Here is a 14,309-nt window from a genome sequence, read left to right as displayed (position 1 = left end):
AAAAAAAGCATGCCAAAAATGCATTATCTTAGGGCAAATTGCTTCGCAAAATAAATGTGAATATTTCACACAACTGCATACAAAAGTGTGTATCAAAAGAAATTCACATTAAAATGCTGTTGAATTTTCATGAGTTTCTCTTTTTTTTCTTTTAAACAACCCAGAACCCTGCAAATTTATACAGATATGTAGATAACTGAATTTATGATTGGAAAAAGAAACTGGAAGGCATAAAAGTGGACACTTTGTCCATCTGTCCACCCAGAGCAGGGAAAGTTAAAGGAGCTCAGCAGGGCCCACTATGGAAGGAATCTCTCCCCAGGGATGAAGATGGTAGAAATTTAAATGGAGGTGGCAGAGAACAACACGTTGTGAGTGCCAGAGCACAGGATACTAATTCAGAGAGGTCAAAGCTCAGGGAAATCTTCAGATGAAAAATGAAATTGAAAAAGCATCCAAAAGAAGATATGCTGTAGGCATGGGTGACTTCAACTATGTTGACATAAATAGGCTGCATTTGTGTCCCTGCCATAACCAAGAGGTAAAATGTCTAGTTGCCCCAAAGACTGTGTCCTAAAACACCTGGCGGCCTCATGGGGGCTCAGGCGAGACTTCCTCTTAAGAGGGACCCATGTTGCAGTGCAAGACGTCAGTATCGTTGAACCAGTTGGGAGCAGTGACCATAGTGCTATTAAATTAAAGACACACCTACAGTTGCCAAGAATAGCCAACACTTGAGGAAAAGATTTTAAAAAGCTGGGGGGGGCGGTAAAAAGGAAGCTGGAAGGCAAAGTCAGGAGGGTTAAATCACACAAGAATACATGGGAGTTGTTTAGAAACACAAGAGAGTGGAGAGCTTGGAAGGAGAGTGTTCCACAAATCAGGAAAGGTGCCACGAGGGCCGAGAGGATGCCAGCATGGTTAAACAACGTGAAAGACACTGTTAAGGGGCTGCATGGGTCTGGATATGAGTCACCAAAATTTCAACACCCCTTGTGATGGTTTGACCCCTTTCCGTTTTAACAGTACAAATTCAACAAACACCCTCCATAAATCCTCAAAATAATTTATCCTGCGTGTCCCCCGCCTTACCTTAACGGCACATGTTAATTTATCATTAACAGCTATATCCCACGCCTCTTCATACCATTCTTCCATTTTATATTCTGTTTGCCCCTTCCACTTCCTGGCTATAATAATTTGTGTACCTGTCAATACATCTGTGATCCATTCCATTGCAAATTGAAAATAATGCTACCCCTGGACTTTCGGTCAGCTTTAACCCAGTGATTTCTGTTATTTCCTTAAACACCCTTTCTCAGAAAAATTGTACAATTTTACACCCCCACCACATGTGGACACAGTTCCCTGTTTCCTGGCATACCCTCCAGTGCTATGCACAGTGATAGACACACACCATTCCAGTATCTGCATTTTTGTGCACTAAACTTGCCTGGAGAGCCAAACTGCAAAATTCAGAGGAGGGAAAATTTTAAAGGATGACTGTGTTTTAGATCTTATTCCAGAAAGTTCAGTCTTACCTTTGGGCTGAATTTAATTTCCCCTCTGCCCTTCTGATATGTCACCCCAACCATCAGCCTGGAGGAGTTTGGCATGTGAGATGGTAAACTGGTAACTTTTAACCGCCCCCCCTCCTTTAAATGCATTTTGGTGCCAAGGTCTTTCATATGATTATCTAGGAATCCTAGAGCTCAGACTGTGGAGGAGGGATTTGCTAATTGTATTATTAAGCCAAATCGGATCCTATAAGTTTGCATTGCCTGCATTGTATAATTCTGACTGTGTGGCTTAGCCCCATATTCCTGGGATGCTTTTCCCCCTAAAATGCTTTCCAGTGCCTCTGTGTCTCTGCACCAAAGTGTGTCAAAGTGCAAAGCAAAAGGAACAGGATGACCAGCTCAAGGCTGGATGAGCTGGCCCTGTCTGGAACACAGAAGGGCTTATCAGTTGCTATGATGCGTAGTCTTACTCAAGGCTGCTGGAAGTGCTAGTTTGACGCGTAAACTGAAGGCTAAAGGCTTTGTTGAGCCAGCATGTGTTTAGAGTCTACACCCAGAGATATGAATTCGACAGTAATTGACAATATTCATAGACGATGTGAAGGAGGGGGGAAGAGCCCGATGCCGCCATCTTGGTCCGCCGCCTCCTCCCCCTGACAACCCTACCTGGCCCGTGGGAGGAGCGGCGGGGCCGCGGCCTTCCCTCCCTCTCTGCGCTCGGCCGCGGGACACGACGGGAGAGCGCTTTGTTTAATTGCGTTCCTGGCGCGCCCCGCGGCCGAGCGCAGAAAGGGAAGGAAGGCCGCAGTCCCGTCGCACCTCTAGCGCCCGTTTTCTTAATGGGCTGAATGAGACTAGTAATAATAATAACTCTTCAGCATCTTAACCCCTGTAGCTTTTACTACCTCCACCCTTTGAACTCCACCTTCCCCAGGAAGCCACAATCTAGACTTGAGATCCGATAGGCAAATCTCAACATCATTATCTTTTCTCTTCAGCCATGTGACAGACCCCCACTCCACTCCACCCCACCCCACCCATTGATGGCAATCAGATAGCAAAATGGTTTGTGTGGTTTGGTTCTGTTGGGGCCATATAAGGAGTCTGAAGAAAGGAGAAACGGACTGAACCTGGAATTAGCAGAGCTGCTGCTTATCCGTCACTGGGGCTGATAGGAACTGCAGTAGAACATCTGGAGGGCCAAGGGTTCTTAAGCTGTCGACAAATATGATGGCGGTCATAACATCGTGAAGCATTTGCTCGCTTGCAGTGCTTGTAGCTCTTTTTTGTAGCTCCCTTGTGGAACTCAGCAGGGAGCAAGATGGGGAGGAAACTGGGATGTGCTGCCTCTCTGCCTGAGCTTGGATATGGCACCACTCTTGGGCTCCCTGATTTCTCTCCCACCCGTCGCAATGGACTGCAGCCACCAGTGGAACAGGCCAAATCTCCAATATGGGGAGAGTTGTTAGTTTGGAGGTAGGGCCCCTGCTTCGCATGCAGAACATTCCAGGTTCAATTGCTCTAGTTAGAAATGGTCAGCAATGGATGATGCCCATTGGGACTGGCGAGGAAGAACGTGCAAAAATTCAGCACAGAGCAAAGATACGCCTTCTTCATGCAGTGCATAGTTAAGCTCTGGAACTCATACCCAGTCCCTCAACGTTAATCTTTGTCGCATGTCCATGAGTTATGCCATCGCGTGGCCAGGCCCCCAGATCCCTCAACTCCCCGGCATAACAGTAAATAATCAGACAAGACACAAAAGATTGAGGCAAACCATCTCAGTGGCACAGCAGAGGCAAGAGGGCACAACTTAGACAGGAAGAACCAGTTGCACAAATATAGGGGGGGACATCTGGCTTACTAGCAGTACGTGTGAAAAGGATCTAGGGGTCTTGGTGAACCACAAGCTAAACATGAGTCAACTGTGTCATGCAGCAGCAGAAAAAGCTAACGGTCAATGGCCAGGGATAATGGGTGGGTTGTTGCTTTGGTCATCCGTTTGGGCCAAAGAGAAGGAGGAGGAGAGGCTGTCAGAATCTCCACATCTTCATGCTTGCCAAGGAAGGAGATGCCTGGCCCTTAACTCATCAGCCCCTTGACCCCATAGCATTTTTTTGGCACCACCTTTCCCAGCAAGCCACAATCTAGACTTGAGATCCGATAGGCAAATTTCAACACATTTATCTTTTCTCTCCAGCCACGTGACGGACCCCAACCCAACCCATCCATTGATGGTAATCAGATAGCAAAACGATTTGTGCAGTTTGGTTCTCTTGGGGCCAGATAAGGAGACTGGGGAAAGGAGAAACAGAGTGAACCCGGAATTAGCAGAGCTGCCCATCCCTTGCTGGGGCTGATGGGAGCTGCAGTAGAACAACATCTGGAAGGCCTAAGGTTCCTACCCTGTTGACAAATGGGATGATGGCGGTCATAACAGTGTGAAGCATTTGCTCACTTGCCGTGCTTGTAGCACTTGTGTTGCCCCTTCTGGAATTCAGCAGGGAGAAGGATGGGGAGGAAACTGGGAGGTGCTGCCTCTCTGCCCGAGCTTGAATATGGCACCACTGTTGGTCTCCCTGATTTCCCTAAGGTTCCTAACCTGTTGACAAATGGGATGATGGTGGTCATAACAGCATGAAGCATGTGCTCGCTTGCTGTGCTTGCAGCTCTTGCGTTTTTTTGTAGCTCCCTTGCAGAACTCAAGCAGGGAGCAGGATGAGGAGGAAACTGGGATGAGTTGCCTCTCTGCCTGACCAACTGTTGGGCTCCCTTATTTCGGCACCACCCGTCATAAGGGGCAGCAGCCTTCAGTAAAATCTTTGACATGGGGAGTTTGGTGGTAGATCCCCTGCTTTGCATGCAGAAGGTCCCAGGTTCCATTCCGGGAACTTTTAGTTAGAAAAGGACATGGTCCGCAATGGATGATGCCCACTGGGACTGGCGAGGTGGAATGTGCAAAGATTCAGCACAGAGCAAAAGCAGGCCATCTTCAAGCAGTGCATAGTTAAGCTTTGGAACTCACCTCCCAGCCTCCCAACATTAATCTGTTAGATGTCCACAAGTTCTACTGTTGCATGGCCAGGCCCCCAGATACTCCGATATCCCCGACATAAGAGAAAATAATCAGGCAAAACCCAAAACATTGGGGCAAGCCACCTCTGAGCTTGGGGGTATGTGTGCTGTTCTTCCCTTGCCCCTGACAGTTACAACCGCTGGTTACAACCACTGGTGTGTGGCCCTCAAAACGGAGCACATTTGGCTTCCGAAAAAAGTTTGAAAAGCGGAACACTTACTTCCAGGTTTGCAGCATTTGGGTTCCAAGTTGTTCAACTACTAAGCCATTCGAGAAGAGAGGTATGACTGTACTTCTCCTTATGCAGCCTAGAATAGCGCTGGCTTTTTTTGCTACTGTGTAACACTGTTGACTCATGTTAAGCTGTGGTCCACCAAGACTTCCAAATCCTTTTCACAAGTACTGCTAAGAAGCCAGGTGTCCCCCATCCTATATTAATAATAATAATAATAATAATAATAATAATAATAATAAAATTTATTTATACCCCGCCCTCCCCAGTCAAAAACCGGGCTCAGGGCGGCTGACACCAACAGAATTACAATAAAACATAAAAACAATTAATTAAAATACAGATTAAAATACAGTATTAAAATTTAAAGTGCAGCCTCATTTCAAGTAGTCCATAAATCCAAGCCATGAGGGATGAAAACACAGGGGTCAAGCTGAGTCTAACCCAAAGGCCAGGCGGAACAGCTCTGTCTTGCAGGCTCTGCGGAAAGATGACAAATCCCGCAGGGCCCTGGTCTCCTGGGAAAAAGCGTTCCACCAAGTTGGGGCCAGTACTGAAAAGGCCCTGGCTCTAGTAGAGGCCAATCTAGCCATCTTATGGCTCGGGATCTCCAGAATATTGTTGTTTGTGGTCCTCCGCGGGGCATACCAGGAGAGGCGGTCCCGTAGGTACGAGGGTCCCAAGCCGCATAGGGCTTTAAAGGTCAAAACCAGCAACTTAAACCTGATCCTGTACTCCACCGGGAGCCAGTGCAGCTGGTAAAGCACTGGATGAATGTGATCCTGCGGCCGGGACCCTGTAAGGAGCCTCGCCGCGGCATTCTGCACCCGCTGGAGTTTCTGGGTCAGCTTTATGGGCAGCCCCGCGTAGAGCGAGTTACAATAGTCAAGCCTGGAGGTGATCGTCGCATGGATCACTGTGGCCAGATCAGGGCGAGAGAGGTAAGGGACCAACTGCTTGATATGGCGGAGATGGAAAAATGCCACCTTTGCTGTGGATGCAACCTACGCCTCCATGGAAAGGGAGGCGTCAAAGGTTACACCCAAACTCTTGACAGAAGGTGCTGGCACCAATTGAGCCCCTGCAAGAGATGGGAGTTGGCCCCCCAACCCCATGTTGTCCCGACCCAGCCAGAGGACCTCTGTCTTTGAAGGATTTAGCTTCAGTCGGCTCCCCCGTAGCCATCCAGCCACAGCTTCCAAGCACCTGGTCAGTGTGTCCGGGGCCGAGGCAGGGCAGCCGTCCATCAACAGATAGATCTGGGTGTCATCAGCATATTGATGACAACCCGGCCCAAAACTCCGGACAATCTGGGCAAGGGGGCGCATAAAGATATTAAAAAGCATTGGGGAAAGGATTGCGCCTTGCGGGACTCCACACACCAAGGGGTGCTGCGGCGACAACTCCCTCCCTAGTGCCACCCTCTGTCCCCGACCTGAGATAAAGGAACGCAGCCATTGTTGGACTGTGCCCTGAATCTCCATGTCGGCAAGGCGGTGGTCTAAAAGTTCATGATCGACCATATCGAAGGCTGCTGACAGATCTAAAAGAATCAGCAGTCCTGACCCACCTCGATCCAGCTGTCTACAGAGATCATCTGTTAAGGCGACCAGAGCTGTCTCGGTCCCATGACCAGGGCGAAAGCTGGACTGAAATGGATCTAGAGCCGATGTTTCATCCAGAAACCTACCAAGCTGTTCGGCAACCACTCTCTCAATTATCTTACCCGATTCGAAACCGGGCGATAATTGGATAGCTCTAAAGGATCTAGAGATGTTTTCTTTAAGAGCGGACGCACCACTACCTCCTTCAACTCCTCTGGGAAAGTCCCTGAATGTTGGCTGAATCCCAGAGTTAAACCATGCACTGCTTGAAGATGACCTGTGCTGAATCATCCCAGTTTCCTCCCCATCCTGTTCCCTGCTGAATTCCACAAGGGGCAACACAAGCGCTACAAGCACGGCAAGCGAGCAAATGCTTCACGACATTGTGACCACCACCATCCCATTTGTCCTTCCACTCTCCGGATGTTGTTCTCCTCCAGCTTCCATGAGACCCAGCAAGAGATGGGCAGCCTTGCCAATCCCGGGTTTCCAGGACCAATTCAAGGTGCTCAAAAGCTCATGACTTAGAATCATAGATCCGTAGAGTTGGATGGGACCCTGCAGATCATCTAGTCCAACCCCTTGCAATGCAGCTGCCCACACGGGGATCAAAGATGCAACCTTGGCTTTGTGACACCACGTAGTGTAGGCCTTTTGAATGGAAACATCACGGGTTGAATCTCATGTACGCAACACACACATTCTCTGCCAGGTGACTGTGCCCCTTCCCACCGCACAGGTGACGACAACAGCCCTCTTTGCCAACCCACCTCCAAAGGGAAGAGCAGGCAGCTTGGATTTCCGTGTCCTGATTTAGATTCTGCAGGACGCCTTTCTACGGGGAGGGGGAAAGTGCTTTGTGTACAGCAAGGCAGCACCCCAATCTTCGCACCACCACCCCAAAGCACCTTCACTGCTTCTGCATTTCGACATGCCCCAAGGGCTTGTTCTGCTTCTCTTTCCCCCAGTCTCCTTATCTGGCCCCAACAAAACAAAACCACACAAACCATTTTGCTATCCAATTGCCATCAATGTGGGGGATGTAGAGATTTGCCTATCAGATCTCAAGTCTAGATTGTGGATTCTTGGGGAAGGTGGGGTCCCGAGGGTGAATGTAATAAAAGCTATGGGGTCAAGAGGCTGAAGAGTTTAGCGCCAGGCATCTCCCTCCTTGGCAAGCATCAAGATGTGGAGACTCCACCAGGCTCTTCTGCTGCTGCCCCTGTCCTTCTCCTCGGCCCAAACAGATGAGTTAACCCACCAACTCACGAGCCAATTTCTACTACTCTTTGTGGCCTTGCCAACCCCATTCCTTCTATTTCTGATGCTTAGGGTGTTAATGCCTTTTGTATGCCTTAGATCAGGCATCCCCAAACTTTGGCCCTCCAGATGTTTTGGACTACAATTCCCATCTTCCCCAACCACTGGTCCTGTTAGCTAGGGATCATGGGAGTTGTAGGCCAAAACGTCTGGCGGGCCGCATTTTGGGGATGCCTGCCTTAGATCAATGGTAGGGAGCCCGCTTTGCATTGCACAAGGGCTGAAGGTTCCATCCCCAAAATTTGGTCTCCGGGTTGGGACACTGAACTTCTGCCCCCAATCCTTTGATTTGGCATATATGAAATCATAGTAAAACATCAAACATTAAAAACATTCCCTGTAAGCTCACTTCTTGCAGGGAGGGAACCACCCTCGGCACTGGATCTCAGTGTCTGGACTGAACGATGGGGGTGGAGATGCTCCTTCGGGGATACTGGGCCAAGGCTGTTTAGGGCTTTCAAGGTCAGCACCAACACTTTGAATTGTGCTCTAGAATTTGTAAGCAGCAGCAGGAGTTGCAGTTTATTTCTGCATACTGTATGCTTCTTGCAGATCCACTGCGGAGGCAGAGTTCTTGCCCGAAAGGTGCCAAGCCTCACTCCAGACCCTACATGGCTGCCTTGCTGGATTACCGTAACAATTACATCTGTGGCGGATTCCTCGTGGGAGAACAGTGGGTCATGACTTCTGCGCGCTGCGAAAGGTAAGTATCCCCAAGTCCGCCCTCTTTTTTAGGAGTGGTGATCATCCCTCGTAAAGCTAATTGCTGGAAGGGAGCAGGGCAGGGGCAGGAAAGCGTCATTGCTCAGTCTAGTCAAGGTGCATGGGATCCATTTCAACCTGTTACCTCTCAGGATGTGGACAGGTTTCTTGGACAAGTAAAACCAACCCCCTATCTCCTTGATCCTTGCCCATCCTGGCTCATAAAAGCACGCCGGCCAGGGATGGGCAATGGGCTCTGCAGGGTGGTGAATGCTTCCCTCTGTGAGGGAGCCTCCCCAGAGAAAATGGTTGTTAAACCACTTCCTAAAAAATCTAAAGGACCAGGTATGCAGCCTGGGGGTCATTTTGGACTCACAGCTGTCCATGGAGGCATAGGGCAATTCTGTGCCTAGGCAGCTGTCTACCCGCTCCTTCTGGTAGTCTGGCTGAGACCCTACTTGCCCGCAGACTGTCTCACCAGAGTGGTGCATGCTCTGGTCATCTCCTGCTAGGACTACTGCAATGCGCTCTTCATGGGGCTACCTTTGAAGGTGACTCGGAAACTACAACTAATCCAGAATGCGGCAGCTAGACTGGTGACTGGGAGTGGCCGCCAGGACTATACAACACCATATCTACATTAGCTTCCAGTATGCTTCTGAACACAATTGGTTCTGGCGTCTAAAGCCCTAAATGTTCTTGGCCCTGTATCCCTGAAGGAGCGTCTCCACCCCTATCGTTCAGCCCGGCCCCGGACACTGAGGTCCAGCTCTGAGGGTCTTTTGGAGGTTACCTCACTGAGAGAAGTGAAGTTACAGGGGATCAGGCATAGGGCCTTCTTAGTAGTGATGCCTCCCTGTGGAATGCCCTCCCATCAGATGTCAAAGAAATAATGTTGTGAACTTCTGTAAACATCTGAAGGCAGCCCTGTGTAGGGAAGTTTTGAATGTCTGGTGTTCTGCTGTGTTTTTGTATATTCTGTTGGAAGTCTCCCAGAGTGCCTAGGGCAACCCAGTCTGATAGGTGGGGTACATATAACAACAACAAAAACTTGTTATTATTAAGGGCCATGGGGTGGAGGCTGGTCTTTTGCACAGGGACTGGGAGAGAATTGATTCTTGCGATCTCTGACCCTGACTGTTGCTTTGTTTCCAGTTTTGATAAGGTTGTCCTGGGAGCACATTACCCCAAATCTGCCAGAGAATATCATAGCGTTGCCCACGTCTACCGGCACCCAAAGTTTATGTCTAAGAACAACACCTTTCCAAATGATATCCTTCTGCTCAAGGTACCTCACCCCAAGCATTTTTCTCACTCTGCAAGCACCCCTGAGGGCAGCGATCCTGAAGGCAGAAGGAGCCAAATGTCTCCTTCCATCCCCATGTGTGAAATATAATGGACTCATTCAGCTGAATCCAGCTCTTTGGTCATTAGTATGATCAGACCACTATTTATTAGAGCTCATTATTATGAATGCAGTTCCGCTTTTTGGCCCCAAGTGCCCCATTCTAAAGGAACAGGATTCTACCAGGCTCCCTCAAGGGCTTCCTATTGCAATGCTAAGGCGCTCATTTCTGCCTCATCTCCCTCTCCTTTCCCCAGCTGCGTTCAAAGGTTCGTCTGAGTAAAAACATTCAACCCCTGCCATTGCCAACATCTAGCCGTGACCTCTCTGAGGGGACACCCTGCAGTGTGGCCGGCTGGAGCCCGTATCAGGATGGTTGCAAATTTATGCTCTATGAGGCCAACGCCAGCATCTACGGCCGAAGCAAGTGCCAGAAGTTCTATCCCAAGATCGATTATGGAAAGATCTGCGCAGGCAAACGTGAAGACGGCTCTCAGTTATTTATCCAGGTAAGAGTCAGCAGAAACAGCAGGCGATAAGACCAGAGGCAGGGGAGCAGGCGCACCTTCTCCTGTTATTGGACGGGATCCGCGGCATGGAAAAGGGAAAATAGGAAGCCACTGTGGGAACAGGTGGAGGAAAATACGTAGAATGTATGTGTGTGTGTGTGTGTGTGTGTGTGTGTGTGCATGGAAAATTAATAATAACTAGAAACCTAGGAAGCTAGCTTTCCCTTCCCTCGCCCAGGGAGAAGCATAGGAATAGCTCAGCAATGCCTACTCTGGCAAACAGCAGCAGTCATTCTTAGCCCTACTTGGGGATGCCATTGGGACATTCTGCATGCCAAGGAACTGCTCTACCGCTGAGCTCTGGTTTTAACCAAATAAAGATTCCAGTCCTCATGGTTTTGAATGATTAGCTCAGCATTGTCAGGGTTTTGGATGTGGGCAGAGGCCAGTCACTTATGCTTGGCCTGACCAAGCCAGGGGCTCCCTAGGCAAATGGGGATTGCTGCTCTTCATTTCTGTGCCTCAGGGCTGAGCCTCCAAGAGTTGAATGCCCCCCCATCACAGATGATAGAATCATAGAAATGTAGAGTTGGAAGGGACCCCCGAGGGCTGGGGAGGTCCGCTCCCCCGCCATAGAGGAATCTTTTTGCCCAATGTGGGGCTGGAACCCCAAACCCCGATGTTAAGGGTCCCCTGCTCTACTGACTGAGCTATCCCAAGGTTGTTTGGGGTTTTAGGCAGACCCTGGGAAGGGAACAGCACCATTTCTTTTCTTTTCTTTTCAAATAATTTTTTATTAAATTTTTCACTTACAAACCAATCATATCATACCAAATATTCCAAATTATACAAATACATATCCATTAATCCCAATATTATGCCAAATCATAATTTTTTTGACTCCCCATGCTTCAAATTCTGAGGATTCTATACATCTATACAATTACTGCCTTTCTAATCAAAATTCCAAATTCTTTCCAATCATTATAATCCAAACATAAACCAGGTGTTTCCCAATAGTTCCACTATTTATTCTCCTTGGGAACAGCACCATTTCTAATAATGTCAGTGTGTCTACTCTGAGCAGGAGTAGCATGGCATACAATCCTGGGCCTGGTTCAAACTTGGTATGCTATCTCAGCTAACTTGTACTTCTGAAACCTCTATGTTATATAACACCGGTCCTGAAAGACCTACATTGACTCCCAGTACATTTCTGAGCACAATTCAAAGTATTGGGGCTGACCTTTAAAGCCCTAAACAGTCTCAGCAAAGTATCCCCGAAGGAGTGTCTCCACCCCCATCATCCAGCCCGGACACGGAGGTCCAGCTCCGAGGGCCTTCTCGGTGGTGGCACCCGCCCTGAGGAACGCCCTCCTGTCAGATATCAAGGAAATAAACAACTATCAAGACATCTGAAGGCAGCCCTTTTTAGGGATTTTTTTAATGTTTTATGTTTCATCGCTTTTTTATTACCAGTAATATTTTGTTGGGAGCCGCCCAGAGTGGCTGGGGAAACCCAGCCAGATGGGTGGGGTAGCACCTTGAGCTCCTTACAGGAGAAGGAAGCCTATAAATACAATAAATATGTATTTGTGTGTGGACTCAGAGAAAACTATGAAGTGATGTACCAAAGTGGGGAGCCAAAACAGAGAGAAAAAGGAATTGGCAGGTTTGCCTAGCTTGTTGCAGTTCAAGTCCTCCTTGAGGTGGATCCAAATCTTCCCCCACCTGCCATCTTTGTTTCCTTCCTTCCACAGGGGGAGATGGGGGATCCTTTGGTGTGCAATGGCGTAGCGCATGGAATCCTCTCCTACAGAAACCCCTGCCCTCCTGCCGTTTACACTCGCATCGCCCAGTATATTCCTTGGATCAAGGAAACCATGGCCAAATGAAGAGAAGAAGGAAGAGCAGCGACAGCCTCGTTCTTCTTTTATCTTTCAATGCTTCTGCTTGCTACATAAGCTGTTTGGCTTGAATCCTGCAACCACATGCACACTGACCTCCCCCCCCCCCAGCAGCTGCAAAAAGTACCAGGTGTTTCATGCACAATTAGGTTTCCACAAGTTCCTTCAGTCCCTCCCCATCCCCTTCAAGAAAACCGTTTGCCTCCTACTTTCCCTGACCGTGTTCCCCATCACTCCTCTTCCCCCAACCTTCACTGCTTCTCTTTTAGAACTATTCTGCCCCTTCTCTCTCCCTGTCCCCATACGGCTGGAACAATCTCTCATAGTGCCATACACCTCTGACTCCCTGAAGCGACTCCTCCTGTCCTACCTGGTTTCTTCTAATGCAGGGAAAGGGGACCTCTGGCCTTCTCGATGCTGCTGAAACGCAACTCCCGTTATCCCTGGCCATTGGCCATGTTTGCTGCAGCTGATGGGAGTGCAGCAAACTTTGGAAGACCAAAGGTCCCCCACTATTGTCCAAATGTCTGGACTGACCAAAGTTCCATAGATCTTCCCCTTGTCCTCTGGATCAGGGGAGGCAAACCTGTCACCTTCCAGATGTTGTTGGACTCCAACTCCCATCAGCCCCAGAAAACATGGCCAATACAGGCGATTGGAGTTGATATCCATCAACATATGGATGGCCAAAAGATTAACCACACCTCACTTCAGATGATTCCACTCCATCCTCCCTCTTCAGCCTGGTATAGATTTGGAAACTGCCTTCTGGGACAACGGAGGGCAAGGACTGTGGGAATTTCACACCCTGTTCAAAAGGAGGCATTTCATTTCAACCCAAGGGGACTTCGTCTGTGCATTTCCACTGGTCTGAACTCTAGGATTCCTAGACAATCATATGAAAGACCTTGGCACCAAAATGCATTTTAAAGGGGGGGGGGCGGTTAAAAGTTACCAGTTTACCGTTTCACATTCCAAACTCCTCCAGGCTAATGGTTGGGGTGACGTACCAGAGGGACAGAGGGAAAATTAAATTCATCTCAAATGTAAGATTGAACCTCCCTCATTCACACTTTCTAGAATAAGATCTAAAACACAGCCATCCTTTCAAATTCACCTTCCTCTGAATTTTGCAGTTTGGCTCTCCAGGCAAGTTTAGTGCACAAAAATGCAGATACTGGAATGATGTGTGTCTATCAGTGTGCATAGAAGTGAAAGGAGCCTGCCCCAAATGCCTTATTTTAGGGGGAATTGCTTTGCAAAGACGCGCCAGTTTGGCAAACCTTCATGCAACTCTGTATCTCAAGAGTAATTCACAATAAATTGCTAATGCATCTGCATGAGTATTATTATTTTTAATTGCAAGCTGATGTGTATATTTGGCACATGGAACTGAAGAGTGGGAAGGTGAGAAACCAACACAGACATTCACCCCTCCCTAGTTGTGGACTTGTAGAGAGGGGAGGGTTTGAGTTCAGGAGCTTTTTGTGATCCAAGTCAAACATGGAGAGATCCCCACCAATCCGTCCACTCTTCTGCATGTAGTACTTGGGCTCCAGCACCCAAGACTCTCTCCCCAAATCAGAGATTTGGCTTGTTTCAGTGCTGGCTTCTTGCACTGGGACTTGCTGGCATCCATGTGTCTCAGGAGACGACATACCCTCCAACCTTCCTCAGGCGCAAATAGGGACTCTGGCCTGGGCTTTGAGGCGCAACTTGCCACTTCCCATGCCACGTGGCTTTGGCAGATGCCCAGTTCCACCTCCAGCACAACCACTTTCTCCCGCAGGGTCACCACCTTAGAGCCTGGTGGTTCCAGGGCTTCAGCCCTCCTTCAACTTCACTGCCTGCCCCTCTGCCTTCACTTCTCCTGCCTGCTTGGCTGGAGCAGGAGTTGAAGTTGGTACACACCGCTATCCCCCTATTTTACCTTTCCAACAACACCATGAGGTAGGAGTTGGACCAAGGGGTCCAAGAGACCGAAGGTGGGACCCTTCTGAGTACCGAGAGCTTAATACTTCTCAGTTACGTTTCTCAGCAGAGATCCCCACTGAGAAAGGCCCTCTGGTATCTTCCCCCAATCGCCACAACCTT

At 48.8% G+C, this 14,309-nt stretch overlaps 2 protein-coding genes across 4 annotated transcripts in view; one reads left to right on the top strand and one right to left on the bottom strand.

The window, feature by feature from the left end:
- Positions 1–14,309, bottom strand: part of LOC118086037 (mast cell protease 2-like) — a 76,587-nt gene that overhangs the window by 49,994 nt on the left and 12,284 nt on the right. The gene's annotated exons all lie outside the window — the stretch shown is intronic.
- Positions 7,619–12,804, top strand: LOC118086043 (granzyme B(G,H)-like). The gene is made up of 5 exons (XM_088673020.1): positions 7,619–7,676; positions 8,302–8,455; positions 9,610–9,742; positions 10,057–10,308; positions 12,069–12,804. The coding sequence occupies exons 1-5, from the start codon at positions 7,619–7,621 to the stop codon at positions 12,201–12,203; spliced, it is 732 nt and encodes a 243-aa protein (XP_088529146.1). The 3' UTR covers positions 12,204–12,804.

This window comes from Zootoca vivipara, chromosome 6 (genome assembly GCF_965207765.1).
Source record: "Zootoca vivipara chromosome 6, rZooViv2.hap1.1, whole genome shotgun sequence".
In the NCBI taxonomy this organism is placed as follows: Eukaryota; Metazoa; Chordata; class Lepidosauria; order Squamata; family Lacertidae; genus Zootoca; species Zootoca vivipara.
Note: the sequence above shows the minus strand (reverse complement) of the source record. Positions and strands in the feature narration are given on the sequence as shown.

Excerpts from the sequence above, each read along its gene's own strand:
- LOC118086043 (XM_088673020.1), top strand. The coding sequence starts at position 7,619 with ATGTGGAGACTCCACCAGGCTCTTCTGCTGCTGCCCCTGTCCTTCTCC. Across the intron at positions 8,456-9,609 it reads ACTTCTGCGCGCTGCGAAAG|TTTTGATAAGGTTGTCCTGG; the intron begins GTAAGTATCCCC and ends CTTTGTTTCCAG. Across the intron at positions 10,309-12,068 it reads GCTCTCAGTTATTTATCCAG|GGGGAGATGGGGGATCCTTT; the intron begins GTAAGAGTCAGC and ends TTCCTTCCACAG.